Source organism: Dasypus novemcinctus, chromosome 20 (assembly GCF_030445035.2).
Source record: "Dasypus novemcinctus isolate mDasNov1 chromosome 20, mDasNov1.1.hap2, whole genome shotgun sequence".
NCBI classification, from domain to species: Eukaryota; Metazoa; Chordata; class Mammalia; order Cingulata; family Dasypodidae; genus Dasypus; species Dasypus novemcinctus.
In genome coordinates, this window is record NC_080692.1 from 6,890,110 (window position 1) to 6,903,785 (window position 13,676).

General features: G+C 65.6%; 1 protein-coding gene across 2 annotated transcripts; it reads left to right on the forward strand.

Annotated features, from left to right (window-relative positions):
- Positions 1-710: 710 nt before the first annotated feature.
- On the forward strand, positions 711-9,883 carry UCMA (upper zone of growth plate and cartilage matrix associated). Of its 2 annotated transcripts, XM_058282325.2 has the most exons (5): positions 711-830; positions 1,740-1,805; positions 1,885-1,977; positions 8,112-8,210; positions 9,510-9,883. In XM_058282325.2, the coding sequence occupies exons 1-5, from the start codon at positions 779-781 to the stop codon at positions 9,605-9,607; spliced, it is 408 nt and encodes a 135-aa protein (XP_058138308.1). In that variant the 5' UTR covers positions 711-778; the 3' UTR covers positions 9,608-9,883. The 2 variants fall into 2 exon arrangements, with proteins under 2 accessions (XP_058138308.1, XP_071066165.1); XM_071210064.1 differs by lacking the exon at positions 1,740-1,805.
- The last annotated feature ends 3,793 nt before the right edge of the window (positions 9,884-13,676 follow it).

The following is a 13,676-nucleotide window of genomic DNA, read 5'->3' on the forward strand; positions in this document are numbered from 1 at the left end:
AGATCTCACGGACGCCGAGGTGCAGGCTTGTCCGGGCCGTGTCCTGTGGTCACCGCCACCCGAGGACGTCCAAGTGAGGCCGACAGCCCGGCCCCTCTGCCACAGGTCGCGGCGCAGGGGCCTGGCTCTGGGGGGGGCTGCTGCGAGGCCTGGAAGGCTCTGGTTTCACCCATGCGCCCCCCTTTAGGGGCCCGGGGGGACCTTCTGGGTTTGCTCTAGAGGAGCGGGATCAGCTGTGGTGCCTTTGGAATTCGGGGCTCCTCGCCAGGGGAAGGGGTTCGCCGGCCTTCCCTGAGGTCTCTGGAAGCTTCTGGGCTCCAGGGCTGAGGGCTGTGCTTTGCCTGAGAGTGGGCCTCTGGGGGGGACGTGGGACACGGTGGGGTTGGGGGGCTCCCAGGGGGGCGACGGCCGGGTGGGGGTCAGCCGTCACCGGCCCTCCTGGCCTGGCCCTTCTCGGGCCCCCCAGCGTGTCCCCTGCCCGTGAAGCAGGTGCGAGGGCGCTCTGCCCCCTGCCCTCGGCGGTCCGGCCCTGCTGGCTGCTTCTCAGCAGCTGCCCCCGGGCGCCGGCCTGGGGAAGGCCCCTCGCGGCCGCCCCGCGGGCCCCGGCCCCGGCTCTGCCCCTGGGGAGGCTTGCCAGGTCCCAGCCCGGCTCCCGCTCCAGCCCACGGCGCGGGTGCCCGCCCCTGCCCGTGCCAGCGCCGCCCCGCCTCCTCCCCCCGCTGCCCGGCCTGTCCGACGGGACGAGGGGGCCTGACGACGTCCCCGGGGCTGCGCAGCGATGACCCGGCTCCTGGCGCTGGCCTGCCTCGCCGCCGCCCTGCTCCTGCCCTGTGAGTCTGGGGGGGCAGGCCGGGCTGGCGCGGGGGCGCCCTGGCTCAGCCGGCGCGGGTGCCGGGACCTGGGCGCAGAACACACTGCAGAGAGCAGCTCGTCGGGGGCCCTGGGGAGGTGGGCTCGGGGCCGTGTGTGAGGACGGGGGTCACTGGGGAGGTGGGCTCCGGGGTGCATGTGAGGATGGGGGGCCCCAGGGAGGTGGGCTCTGGGGCACGTGTGAGGATGGGGGTCACTGGGGAGGTGGGCTCCGGGGTGCATGTGAGGATGGGGGGCCCCAGGGAGGTGGGCTCGGGGCCGTGTGTGAGGACGGGGGTCACTGGGGAGGTGGGCTCTGGGGCACGTGTGTGAGGACGGGGGTCACTGGGGAGGTGGGCTGGGGGCCGTGTGTGAGGACGGGGGTCACTGGGGAGGTGGGCTCCGGGGTGCATGTGAGGATGGGGGGCCCCAGGGAGGTGGGCTCTGGGGCACGTGTGAGGATGGGGGTCACTGGGGAGGTGGGCTCCGGGGTGCATGTGAGGATGGGGGGCCCCAGGGAGGTGGGCTCGGGGCCGTGTGTGAGGACGGGGGTCACTGGGGAGGTGGGCTCTGGGGCACGTGTGTGAGGACGGGGGTCACCGGGGAGGTGGGCTGGGGGCCGTGTGCGAGGACGGGGGTCACCGGGGAGGTGGGCTGGGGGCCGTGTGCGAGGACGGGGGTCACTGGGGAGGTGGGCTGGGGGCCGTGTGCGAGGACGGGGGTCACTGGGGAGGTGGGCTGGGGGCCGTGTGCGAGGACGGGGGTCACTGGGGAGGTGGGCTCGGGGCCGTGTGCGAGGATGGGGTCCCGCCCTGGGCCCGTCTGAGGGCGAGGACCCCCCCGGGGCCGTCGGGCAGTGCTCACCCTGGGCTCTTGTCCTGTCCCCCCAGGGCTGCAGGAGGGGGCCGGGCTGTCGGTGGCCCCCAGGCCGGAGGCTGGAGAGGAGGGCCGGGCCGGTGAGCAGAGCCGGGGCCGGGGCGGGAGGCCTGGGGGTCCCCGCCTGGCCCGCCCTGACCGGCCCCTCTCTCGTCTCAGGGGCGACGCAGGTTTTCATGCGGGAATCGGAGGCCTCTGACTTCCTCCAGAAGCACGGCAAGCGGTCCCCCCCGTCCCGAGGGGAGGCCAGTGGTGAGGACCCCGGGCCGCGAGGGGCCTGCTTCCAGGCTGCCCCCTGCCCTTCCCAGGGCTGCCCCCTGCCCTTCCCAGGGCTGCCCCCTGCCCTTCCCAGGGCTCTCCCCTGCCCCTTCTTCCCAGGGCTGTCCCCTGCCCTCTCCAGGGCTGTCCCCTGCCCTCCCCAGGGCTGTCCCCTGCCCTTCCCCCCAGAGCTGCCCCCTGCCCTCTCCAGGGCTCTCCCCTGCCCCTTCTCCCCAGGGCTGTCCCCTGCCCTCTCCAGGGCTCTCCCCTGCCCCTTCTCCCCAGGGCTGTCCCCTGCCCCTTCTCCCCAGGGCTGTCCCCTGCCCTTCTCCCCAGGGCTGTCCCCTGCCCCTTCTCCCCAGGGCTGTCCCCTGCCCCTTCTCCCCAGGGCTGTCCCCTGCCCTCCCCAGGGCTGTCCCCTGCCCTCTCCAGGGCTGTCCCCTGCCCTTCTCCCCAGGGCTGTCCCCTGCCCTTCCCCCCAGAGCTGCCCCCTGCCCTCTCCAGGGCTCTCCCCTGCCCCTTCTCCCCAGGGCTGTCCCCTGCCCTTCTCCCCAGGGCTGTCCCCTGCCCCTTCTCCCCAGGGCTGTCCCCTGCCCCTTCTCCCCAGGGCTGTCCCCTGCCCTCCCCAGGGCTGTCCCCTGCCCTCTCCAGGGCTGTCCCCTGCCCTTCTCCCCTGGACTGTTCCCAGGGCAGGGCTGAGGGCAGCCGAGCCACTGCTGCCCCGAGGTAGAAACTGCACCACCTTCCTTTGACTGTAGGTCACTTCTTTGATTTATGACGTTTTTAAGGTGACACACCCCAAGGAACGGAAGGGGGACGGGAGGCCCTTCACAAATTAGTCTAACCTTAAAAAAGGAAGACACCTTCCCTGGCAGGGGAGACCTGCAGGCGGCTCTCCCGGGGCGAGGCTTGTCCGCCGCACCCGGCCGTGCTGACCCCCGCTTGCCCCCGACGTGGAACTCTAACTGCCCGCCTGGGAGATGCGTGCCCCTCGCACCGCGCAAACGCCAGGTCGGGGGACGCTGCCCGGGTGCTCCTGGGGACTGCCCGGGCCCCCTCGCCTGCGAGCGCAGCGGTAGTGGCCGCAGAGGGGAGGAGCAGGGGGCCGGGCTGCTGGGCTGGGGACCCGGCGGCGTCCTCTCCCCGGGCCCGGCTGGCTCAGTTCTGAGCCCCGAGAGCGCCGTGGCCCGGGGAGGCCCCTCTGGTCCCTGCCCCCCGGGGCCCCCCGATCTAGAGCTCAGGGCCTCCATGCCCCTGCGCGGGGATGAATGAGCTCTTTGTGTCCGCGGCTCCCGGCTCGGTGGCTTCCGAGTGGCAGATGCCCAGTAACAACTGGCCCCTTTGTGGGGGCGTGACGGGAAGGACGGGAAGCTGGGCCCGTCCCTGCGCCCGCCGGGGCGGCTCCCCGCGCTCGGGTGCTCCCCGGCCCCCCGCCGTTCGGGGTGTAAAAGCCGGCCGGGGTGGGCAGGGCTGGCACCCTCCAAAGGAGGCGGGCGAGATCCAGGGACATCCGGGGCGCGGGCTGCCGGCCACCTGCCAGGGGACACAGGCGTCCACCCAGCAGCGCCAGGGAGACTCAGCAGGAGGCGCCAGCGTGGGCCGCCCCCCGACAGCCCCGGGCGTTGGCCCCAGGCCCGGCCGGCCCCTTGGCACGGTCTGGGTGGGCGGGAGAGCAGGCCCGGCTCGCTCCCAGGCGGGGCCAGGCCGGGGACGCCGGGGGACACCGGCGTGGGCGCCAGGCACCTGCCGTCTCCAGGCCGCTGCTTGGACGGCGCGGGTTGCTGTGGGCAAAGGCGGCCCGAGCCCCGCAGACTCCGGGATGGCCAGGGGCAGGCCAGGGAATGGAGCACACACGTGCCGCCGGCCCGAGGAGAGTTACTTATGTATTTATCTTTTTAAAGATTGGTTTTATTTATTTCTCCCCCCGCTCCCCCAGTTGTCTGCTCTCTCTGTCCATTCTCTGTGTGTTCTTCTGTGTTTGTTTGTCTTGTCAGCAGCACTGGGAAACTGTGTCACTCTCTTTGCTGCATCATCTTGCTTTGTCAGCTCTCCGTGTGTGCCATGCCTCTCCTGGGAGGGCTGTGCTGCTTTTTGCATGGGGCGACTATCCTTATGGGGCGCACTCCTTGTGCGTGGGGCTCCCCTACGCGGGGGACACCCCTGCGTGGCAGGGCACTCCTTGCGCACATCAGCACTGCGCATGGGCCAGCTGCACACGGGTCAAGGAGGCCCGGGGTTTGAACCTCGGGCCTCCCACGTGGTAGGTGGATGCTCTGTCTGTTGAGCCACATCTGCTTCCCCCGTCCTGAGATTTAAATCGTTCATCTTCCCTGCTGGAGCAGTTGGGGGCATCTCTGAAAGCCAGCTTGGAAAGACACTTCTTTGCTGGAGCGCCAAGGATGGAAAATGCTCCCTTCGGGCTGAGTGGTGACTCGGCAGACCCCTGCCCCCTGCCCCCTGGACCTTAAGCTTTGCTGCCCACTGGCAGCCCAGCGGTGCGTGGCGCAGCGTCCTGCTCACGGCTGGTCGTAGGGGGGTACCTACAGGTGGGTGTGAGGGGGTGCATGTGGGTGGGCGTAAGGGAGTGAGCCCATGGTAAGGGGGTGCACACGGGTGTGGGGGGTGCTGCCCAGCGGCTGGGGCCCGGCCAAGGACGCGTGGCTGTGTGTGGGGAAGGGCCGGGCTGGCGTCTGACCTCCCCTGCCTGCTCGAGCCTCCTGCGCACGGGGGCAAAGCGACGTGGGCTGACCGTGGAACTCGCGCGGCCACCGCCCGCAGCCCACCTGGCTGTAGATCTGAGAAGACCTTGCGTTTAGGTAATTTAAAAGTCAGCGCCTCCCTTTCCAGAAGGATCTGAGGTTTAAGGCATGACCTTTCAGCAAAGAAACACTTCCTGCTGTGTCTCCCTGCAAGGGGCGGGGGCTGTGCCCGGCCTCACGCAGCCCTCATCCGACCCCCCCTTCTTCCTGCACCCCGAGGCGGGGGCAGCCACGGCCCCCAGCCTCCCCCCGGCATGCGGGGCCTTCTCGGGCCGCTTCGCCTGGCCTGGCCGTGCGGCTTCCCGGCCCTGCTGGAACTCTGCCCCCGCAGGTGCCGTTGGAAGCACGGCCTGGCAAGGAGAGCGTGACAGCCTCCCCAGGCGACCCCAGCCCCGCACCCACGCCGTCAAGGTGGAGGTTGGAGGCAAACGGGGCGGAAGTTGGATGCTGATTTGCTTTGCTTCCGGAAATCTCAGCTCTGAGGCCGTCCTCAGGGCCGGCCAGGGCACGTGGGGGGCGCGGGGTGGGACGCGGCTCCACGCGGGCTCCGGGCGCTGGTGGCGGACGTGGACGTTCAACAGCCGAGGACGCGCGCCGTGTGGGCTTGTTTGTTTTTAAAGATTAATTTTTAAAATTTATTTCTCTCCCCTTCCCCCCTCCCCGGTGTCTGCTCTCCGTGTCCATTCGCTGTGTGTTCTGTGTCCACTTGCCTTCTTGTCAGATCCATGTGTGCAGCACCATTCCTGGGCAGGCTGCTCCCTCCTTCGCGCTGGGCGGCTCTCCTTATGGGTGCACTCCTTGCGCGTGGGGCTCCCCAGCACGGGGACACCCCTGCATGGCAGGGTACTCCTTGCGTGCATCAGCACTGCGCATGGGCCAGCTCCACACAGGTCAAGGAGGCCCGGGGCTTGAACCGCGGACCTCCCATGTGGTAGACGGACGCCCTAACCACTGGGCCAAGCCCGCCACCCCGTGTGGGCTTGTCATCCTCAGAGCAGTGGTCACCACTGGGGCTGTTCCTTCCGACCACAGACGTGTCCCTCCAATTTTAAAACGTGGAGCCAGGGGGATCCTCAGCAAAACATCCGCAGCCAGCCTAACCGGGCAGCGCTGACTGGGCGACACAGCGCTCTCACCATCAGGGTGCTCGCTTGACCCACCCGTGCCCCGAATCAGTCACCTACAAACCACCCCCAGACCGAGCCGCTGAAGGCACCCTGGACCGCCCCGTGGGCTCTGGGGTCAGGCACGGGGCCGCGGCAGCTGGGGCTCCCGCAGGCTGCGCTCGGGGTGCCGGCTGGGGAAGGACTCGGTGGCCTCAGGTCCTGACTGTCGGCCTGGGACCCCGGTTCCTTGCCACGTGGGCCTCTCCGCAGCCCAGCTCCCGAGGGGCAGCTGGCCTCCCCGAGGGCAGGGCTTCTTCATCTTCTCCGTTCCGCGGACCCCTCTGCCAGTCAGGTGAACGCCGTGGCCCCTTACCAAGTGCACGCTACGCGCGCATTGTTTAATCACACGTCACACCCGCGCCCACTCACCCCACCAGAGTCATGCTTCTTTACAAGTCTCCCTTGGAGCTCACGGACCCCCTGAAATCTTTCCCCTGGCTGAGAACCCCTGCTTTAGAGCGGGAGGGGGTGAGAGGGAGCGAGAGGGAGGGGGAGGAAGAGTGAGGCACCAGGAGCCCAGATGGCGGCCACGGGCTTCTGGCCACTCCGTCTTGTGTGCTCGTGTTCTCCAGGGAAACAAGGTATACATAAAATACATACTGTAAATATTAGGAGATTTTCAAATGGGCATTGGTGCACGTGATTATGGGCACAGGGCAGGTCACGAGCTGGGGACTCTGATGAAGGTGACGCCGAGTTCCCCGGGAGAAGCTGGCTGGAGTAGAGAAGGACATTCTCCCTTCCGGCTGCCGAAACCCTCAGTCCGCCTCGGCTGGCTGGGTGAGTTTTCCGTCACTGCCGAAGGCAAGCTCCTTTGATGGCAGATGCCATCGGCCATAGACGTGATCAGCCGCTGAGGCTCTAAACCCACGTGCTCAGTGGCGTCAGGCCAGCGCTTGCCCATCGCCGGGCCGAGCTGACCTGTGACCTGAACTCGCCTCCCGTCACGGCGTCCCATCACGTTTGTCATGTTCTGGTCCCTGGAGGCGCGTCCCAGGCCAGTCCGCCCTCCAGGGGAGGGGGTTCCCCAAGGGCTGCCTGAGAGGCTGCCCTCCGCTTGCCCTCACTGTGCCCTGAGTAGATTTCTCTCGTAGACTTGGTACTTGGGGCAACTTGTTTTTATGCCTTACCCCTTTAATGGGCAGGCTTTTCGTCCCTTGCCTTTTTTTTTGAGGTACCAGGATTGGGGATTAAAACTGGGACCTGGTATGTGGGAGGTCAGCACACAACCACTGAGCCGTGTCGGCTCCCCTGAGTTGGCGCCTTTGTATGTTTGCTCATTGTTTGTCTGCTCATTGTTTCTGTTGTTGCTGCTCGTTGTGTTTTCCTTTAGGAGACACTGGGAACTGAACCTGGGACCTCCCATGTGGGAGGCGGGCACTCAGCTGCTTGAGCCCCGTCCTATCCCCTTCGTTGCCCCGCCCACCCCATTGTCTGCTCCCTGTGTCTATTTGCTTCATGCTCTTCTGCACCCTCTTGCATTATGTGATGGCACTGGGAAACTGTGTCTTTTCTCGTTGCGTCATCTTGCTGCATCAGCTCTCCGTGTGTGGGGCACCACTCCTGGGCGGGCTGTGCTTTTTCACACCGTAAGGCTCTCCTTGCAGGGTGCGCTCCTTGCTCGTGGGGCTCCCCTACACGGGGGACACCCCGGCGTGGCTTGGCACTCCTTGCGCGCATCAGCACTGCGCATGGGCCAGCTCCACGCGGGTCAGGAGGCCCTGGGGATTGAACTCTGGACCCTCCATATGGTAGGCGGACACTCCATCAGCTGAGCCACGTCCGCTTCCCCGCTTGCTTTTCATTCCCTCTGCCCGGCTCACAGCCTGGAGTGCCAGGTGCTCGGAAAGGCCCCGTAGACCTGATGGGTTAATTCGCGGGACGGGAGTGCCCCACTGGATTCTTCCCTCATGGAATTCATTTCTGATCATCGGGTTTCCGGGGTGGAGTGGGCCCAGGATCCCTGGGTACCCCGACCCCTCACTTCCTGAGCTAAGTCGCTTCACAGCTGGGGCCTCCGTCTCCTCTGTAAGGCGGCTGGAGCGATGTTCTCCTTCAAGCGGAAAAGGCTGCCAGGAGTAGCCCTGTGCGAGCTCACAACCCAGCCCCCCCAGCCGGGCTCGGCCTCCCCGGTGGCAGGAGCGGGTCCCCCGGCTGCGTGCCCTCCTCCTCCAGGGCCACTCGTGCGCTCTCCCCTTCCCAGCGGAGAAGAGGCGGAGGCTGCGGGCCGGCGAGCAGCGGAGGGAGTATTACGAGGAGCAAACGGACGAGTCTGAGGACTTCGCGGAGGAGCAGAACGATGGTGAGAGCTGGGCGGGGAGCGGGGGCGCTGGCTGGACAGCTGGCAAGACTTGCTTCCGTTTCTCCCCAAAATGTAACCGGGGGTGGAGCCTTTTCCCTGCCGGGTGCTGAGCCATCTAACCCCCGACAAGCAGCCTCTGGGCTGGGCGTGTCCTCGCTGTGGCAGTTTCAAAAACCGAGGCTGAGAAGGGCTGCGAGAATCACCCAAAGTGACTTCACTAGTCAGGGCAGCCCGAGGCGCCAACTAAGTTGGTGCATCACCACAGCTCAGGTTCCTGCCCGCGGAGGCCGAGCAAATGCCTGGATGTCTTGCATCCAGGAACTGGCTTGTGAGGATGGAGGGGGCGAGGAGGGAAAAATGGGCAACCCAAGGGGACGTTTCCAGAGGCTGATAGAAAGGAGGGAGGCGAAGAGGTGCCTGAGGACACATTTGTTTTTAGGAGGTACCGGGGATTGACCCAGGACCTCGTACATGGGAGGCAGGCACTCAACCCCCGAGCTACACTCGCTCCCCCGAGGACACGCTTTGGGAAGGGCGAAACCGTCTTCTGTTTTCCTCTCCATCCACTGCTTCTGCCCCAGAGCAATGGCTGCTGAACCCGGGGCAGGGGGTCCAAGGCCTCTGGGCCGTGCTCAGAAGCACCCTCTTCTCTCCTCTGGGCCCCCAGCACCCCCATTCTACCGGGACCCTGGTTTCGGCCGTCTCACCTGTTCTTAGGATCCGTGGAAGCAGTGGGGCGCTCTGGCTCTAGGGTACCTGCTTCACAGCGGGGCTGCCGCGGGACCCCTGGGGGTGAAGCCAGAGAGCTGGCTCCCAGAGGAGGGGTGGAGGCGGGTGGTGTGGACGGCACTTTCTGGACGAGGTGGCCTTCCGAGGGGCTGCAAATCCACTCGAGAGGCCCCCGCGAGGCCCCGGTCCAGCCTCCCGTGGGTAGGTGGACGCTCTATCCGTCGAGCCAAGCCCACTGCCCACTGTGTTGCTCCGATGCCCAGCTTGTCGTGTCTTTTTGCTCAGTCGTTGCGTCTCTTCTCCCCTTGTCGGTTGCGAGGGAGGAGGCCGAGTTGCAGGCAGCTCTGGCGACCTCGTCCCGTCTGGCCTAAGCTTACCGCCTTACCTGTCCAGCGAGGCCCTCGGACCATTGCTTCCTGGGGCCTCTTCTGGCGCTGACACTAAGTCGCTGGAAGGCCCGAGGTCCCAGTGGACCCCGGCGTGCGGGGCCAGGGCGCCACAGGGCAGGCGGTTTGGGCTGGTGGCTGTGGGGCACGAGCCTGTCCCAGCGTCCCCATCTCCCTTCCCCAGAGCAGCACGAGCGAAGCCGGGAGGTGACTGAGCATTGGCGGCAGTGGCGCCACGACGGCCTGGACCCATCCTACCTCGACAACCGCCATCACGGGTGACCTCGCCGCCGCCTTCCCGCGCAGCTGGACGACCGCGCTGGCAGCGCCCCTGCCCGCCCCTGCGCCCCCGCCTGCCGCCCACCCGGAGCACAGCCCTGGCATAAAGCCCTCAGGTTTTCTGAGGTGCGCGAACGTCCTTGGGGACCCCTAATGCCAGACCCCCACCAAAGCCGGTGCTCCTGCAGCAGGACTCCTGAGTGGTCAAACAACGAGAAGAACAAGAGAGAGTAGAGCGCCCCTTTGCTTCCAGCTTGCAAATAAAACGCCGCATCAGCAGCATGTGCCTCTTCTCCACACGCGGGGCCCCCGGTGTGCCGAGGCCTGGAGGCGCCCGCTCCAGCTGGTGGGGGACTTGGGGGCTGCGCTTCGGGGGGCCGCGCCGCTTCTCCTCAGTCTGGGCGGTCCCACGAGTGAAAGGAAAACGCTGGAGACGTTTGGATGGTGAAATGGTTTTCCAGGAGGCCTCATCAGGCGGGGCCTTTTACGACTCCCTGGGGAGTGCTTAGTCAATCCCGCCACCCAGCACAGCAGGGCGGGTGGGACCCGAACCCCAGCAGGGCAGGCCGGCTTCACCTGGGTGTCCCCCAGCTCTCTCTTTTTTAGGATTCAGTCCCCCGCCCCACCGCCTGCGCTCGTCTGTTCTGTCCATTCGCTGCCCCGTTCTTCTGTGTCTGCCTCTCTTCCCATCTTCTCAAACTGAACCTGGGACCCCCAATGTGGTAGGCGGGAGCCCGCTCGCCGGGGCCACCCCCGCCCCAGCGCCTCTCCGTCCTCCCGACCCCTGCCTCCCTGCCCTGGCCTCAGCCTCTGACCTCTGGGGGTTCCACACGGAGGGGGACGGATCGAGGCCCGCTTGAGCGGCCGCCTCCGCCGGGGCCGCAGACCTCAGACCACCGAGGACCCCGATGAAGCGCCTGCTCGCAGCCGCCCGCCCGGCTCGGCCTCCCGAGGCCCCCGGCCCCGGCCCCGGGCGTGGGATTCCAGGGCAGCCCAGGCCGCCCTTGTCCGGCTGGGGGCAAACCTGCTCCCCAGAGGACCAGCCACCAGCACCTGTTTTTAACAAGTTTGGAAAGGCCGATAAAGTCTTCCAAAACATTCTGACGATGTAGCCTCTTCCAAACCACCTCCAGTCTGTTCACACAAACAGATGCGGAGGCGGCCCTGGAGGTCCCGTGGCCCTGCACGCTCCACCATGACGGTGCGCGCCGGCCGGGTAGACCAGAAGGCCCACTTTCTTCTCCGCGCCAGGGGCCCGGGGCTCCGTAACTGGGAGACGCGGGCTTGGGGCCCCGTGTCAGGTCCCATCACCACGAAAGCCAGGGCAGCGTCCCACGGTCATTCTGTTAAATGGACCGTAGGTGTTGAGCGCCAAGGACTGGACTCAGGGATTTTTTTTTTTTTCCTGAGGTCCGGGGAAGTTGAAGCTGGGACCTCGTAGGCGGGAAGCAGGCGCTCGACCACTTGAGCCACGCCTGCTCCCTCGGGGATGCTCTGATGCTGCCGTTCTGGGGGTGGCTGCGGTGTTGGCTCTAGAGCTGTTATCAGTGCCCGTCTTAGCTGTCGGCAGGCGTCTACACTGGCTCAAACGACAGAGCTTCCAAAAAGGCAACCAGGAGACGTTTCCTTAGGCTCAGAAAACGTGCACAAAATATTCATTAGAAAAAGTGCATTTCCCCATTTTCTTTACATTTCTAGTCATCCCTCCCAAGTCTTTTTTTTTTTTTGGTTTAAACAAGGCCCCTTCGCTGTGGTTTTACTGTCGTTGGGTATACGCTCGTGGTAGAAAATTCGAGCAGGACAGAAATCCATTACAGAAGAGTTGTCGTCGCCGAGGCCAGCGCCGCCAGGCGTTGGGGTGCATTCCCCCACGCCGTTTACACACGCACGCCCCACACCTCGCCCCCGTGCACACACGCACTTTTCTTCACGGAGGCACGGGACGTCTGATCGCACGAGCCAGGCTCCTCTCGGGCGCTCGGGGGGGGCCCTGCTCAGGGCAGCGACAGCAGTGCAAGGCCCCGAGGCGGCCTGCTTCTAACGGGGCCACTCACCTCGGCGGAGCAGCTCCACCTAGAGGTCCCCCGCTGCCCTTTGCTAGCCCTGCTGGGCAGAGCCCCTCGCCCGGGACCCTGTCCCCGGGGAGCTGGTGGCAGCGCTGGCCACGGAGCACACTCTTCTGCAGGGGCGCTCAGGGGGCTTATTTCCATCTCTGTCACGGGGCACTGGCGGTGCGTGCAGGCGCGTCTTTGCTCCTGTGTGCCACTGGATATACTAGCTTACGTGCTGACCCCTCTCTCCGTTAGGAAGAAAGGCCATTTCTCATAGTTGTGACCAACATGGTGGCAGTGAGTGGACATTCCTATGCGCGTGTGCAATTAAGAGTGTTTCAGCAAGGCCAGTTTCAGAACATGAAACGCCGAGTCGTAGCTCCTGCACATTTTGAAGTCGTTAAACCAAATTATTCTTCAAAGAGGCTACGGGGATCACTGGTCACCTCTGCCAATCCTTTTTTTTTTTTTAAAGATTTCTTTCTTTCTTTATTTCTTCCCGCCCCCCCCCCCCCCCCCGCCACAGTTGTCTGTTCTCTGTGTCCATGTGCTGTGTCTTCTTTGTCCACTTGTTGTCAGCGGCACGGGACTCTGTGTCTCTTTCTGTTGCATCATCTTGCTGCGTCAGCTCTCCATGTGTGCGGCGCCCTTCCTGGGCAGGCTGCACTTTCTTTCCCGCTGGGCGGCTCTCCTTATGGGTGCACTCCTTGCGCGTGGGGGCTCCCCTACGCGGGGGATGCCCCTGCGTGGCACGGCACTCCTTGCGCGCATCAGCACTGCGCATGGCCAGCTCCACACGGGTCAAGGAGGCCCGGGGCTTGAACCGCGGACCTCCCATGTGGTAGACAGACGCCCTAACCACTGGGCCAAGTCCGCTTCCCCCAATCCTTTCTTAAGCCGAGCACTTTGAGGACGTTGGCAGGAAAAGCCTGGGACGGGGACCCTGGACATGCACTGCCCGGGTGCCTCGGGCAGCCGCTCAGGGTCGGCTCTCCCCCGCTGGCAGGTGCCTGGCGCGCTCCGCCCACGGCCTCAGGCCTGCCTCCGCGGGAAGGCGGCTGGGAAGCCCCCGGCCCCCGCAAGCTGACCATCCTACCACTTAGACTTAGGACGGGATTGCAGACAGGAAATGGGAACTCTGCAGCTGCCTCAGCGTCTCGTTACTGGTTTTACTCGTTATCTGATGAGGTGCTTCGAGGTTCCGAAGCACGTGACAGAGAGGAATGGTGTTTTCCTGGCTGCCCCCGTTCCCTCAGGCTTGGAGCTAGAGAAATTGGTCAGCTTTAATGGAGCAGAGGCCAGAAAAACGTCCTCTCGGAATCTGCAGACACGAGCCCTGGGCACAGACTCACCTGCTGGCCTCCCAGCCCCTGAAGTGGCAGAACTGGAAGCCTCAGCAAGGCGGCCGGGGCTCCCCAGCAGCTCAAGGGGGCTCCAGGGTAGCCCCCAGGGCTCTTCTCGTGGGGCGGGGCTCCTCACACTTCCTAATCCCACACCGAGTAGCAATGGCTTGCTCAGAGCCGCCCGGGGGCACGTCCTCAGCAGCTCCGCTTCCAGGGCAAGTGAGAGCCACCGAGGCGGCAGGTGGGGTTGGGAGCCGGGCGGAGGACAGCGGCTGCGGGTGGGCCGGCCGGCCCCAGGACCTGCCCTTCATGCCCTTGAACTGCCTCCCATCTGGCCTCACGCCAGGCCCCGGAAGTCAGTTTCGGTTCCTGACCTCGCAGGTTGATAAACTCTGCTTTCGAGATTTGAATTTCAGAGAAAAAAAAAAAAGAGAGAATGAAGGCAAAAGTCCTCACTCTCTGCATCTGCCGGGGGCCACGACCTGCCTTCTGTCAGGAAGGACACCACATGCGAACAAAGGCCCTCTGCCGAGGGCGCGGCACCTGCCAGTGTGGTGGGCTGGCCCTCGGCCAGGACCACGAGTTCTGTCACGCGCCCAGGAGGGCTGCTGGGGCCACTGCAGATGTCAACACCAAGAATGGTTTGGGTGGGTGGCTGGTTAAAAAGCACAGCCACAC

What these genes read in the sequence shown, in the direction of transcription:
- UCMA (XM_058282325.2), top strand. Translation starts at nt 779, where the DNA reads ATGACCCGGCTCCTGGCGCTGGCCTGCCTCGCCGCCGCCCTGCTCCTG. An exon ending in TGGAGAGGAGGGCCGGGCCG is followed by an intron (nt 1,806 to 1,884) that starts GTGAGCAGAGCC and finishes CTCTCGTCTCAG; the next exon opens with GGGCGACGCAGGTTTTCATG. An exon ending in CGCGGAGGAGCAGAACGATG is followed by an intron (nt 8,211 to 9,509) that starts GTGAGAGCTGGG and finishes TCCCTTCCCCAG; the next exon opens with AGCAGCACGAGCGAAGCCGG.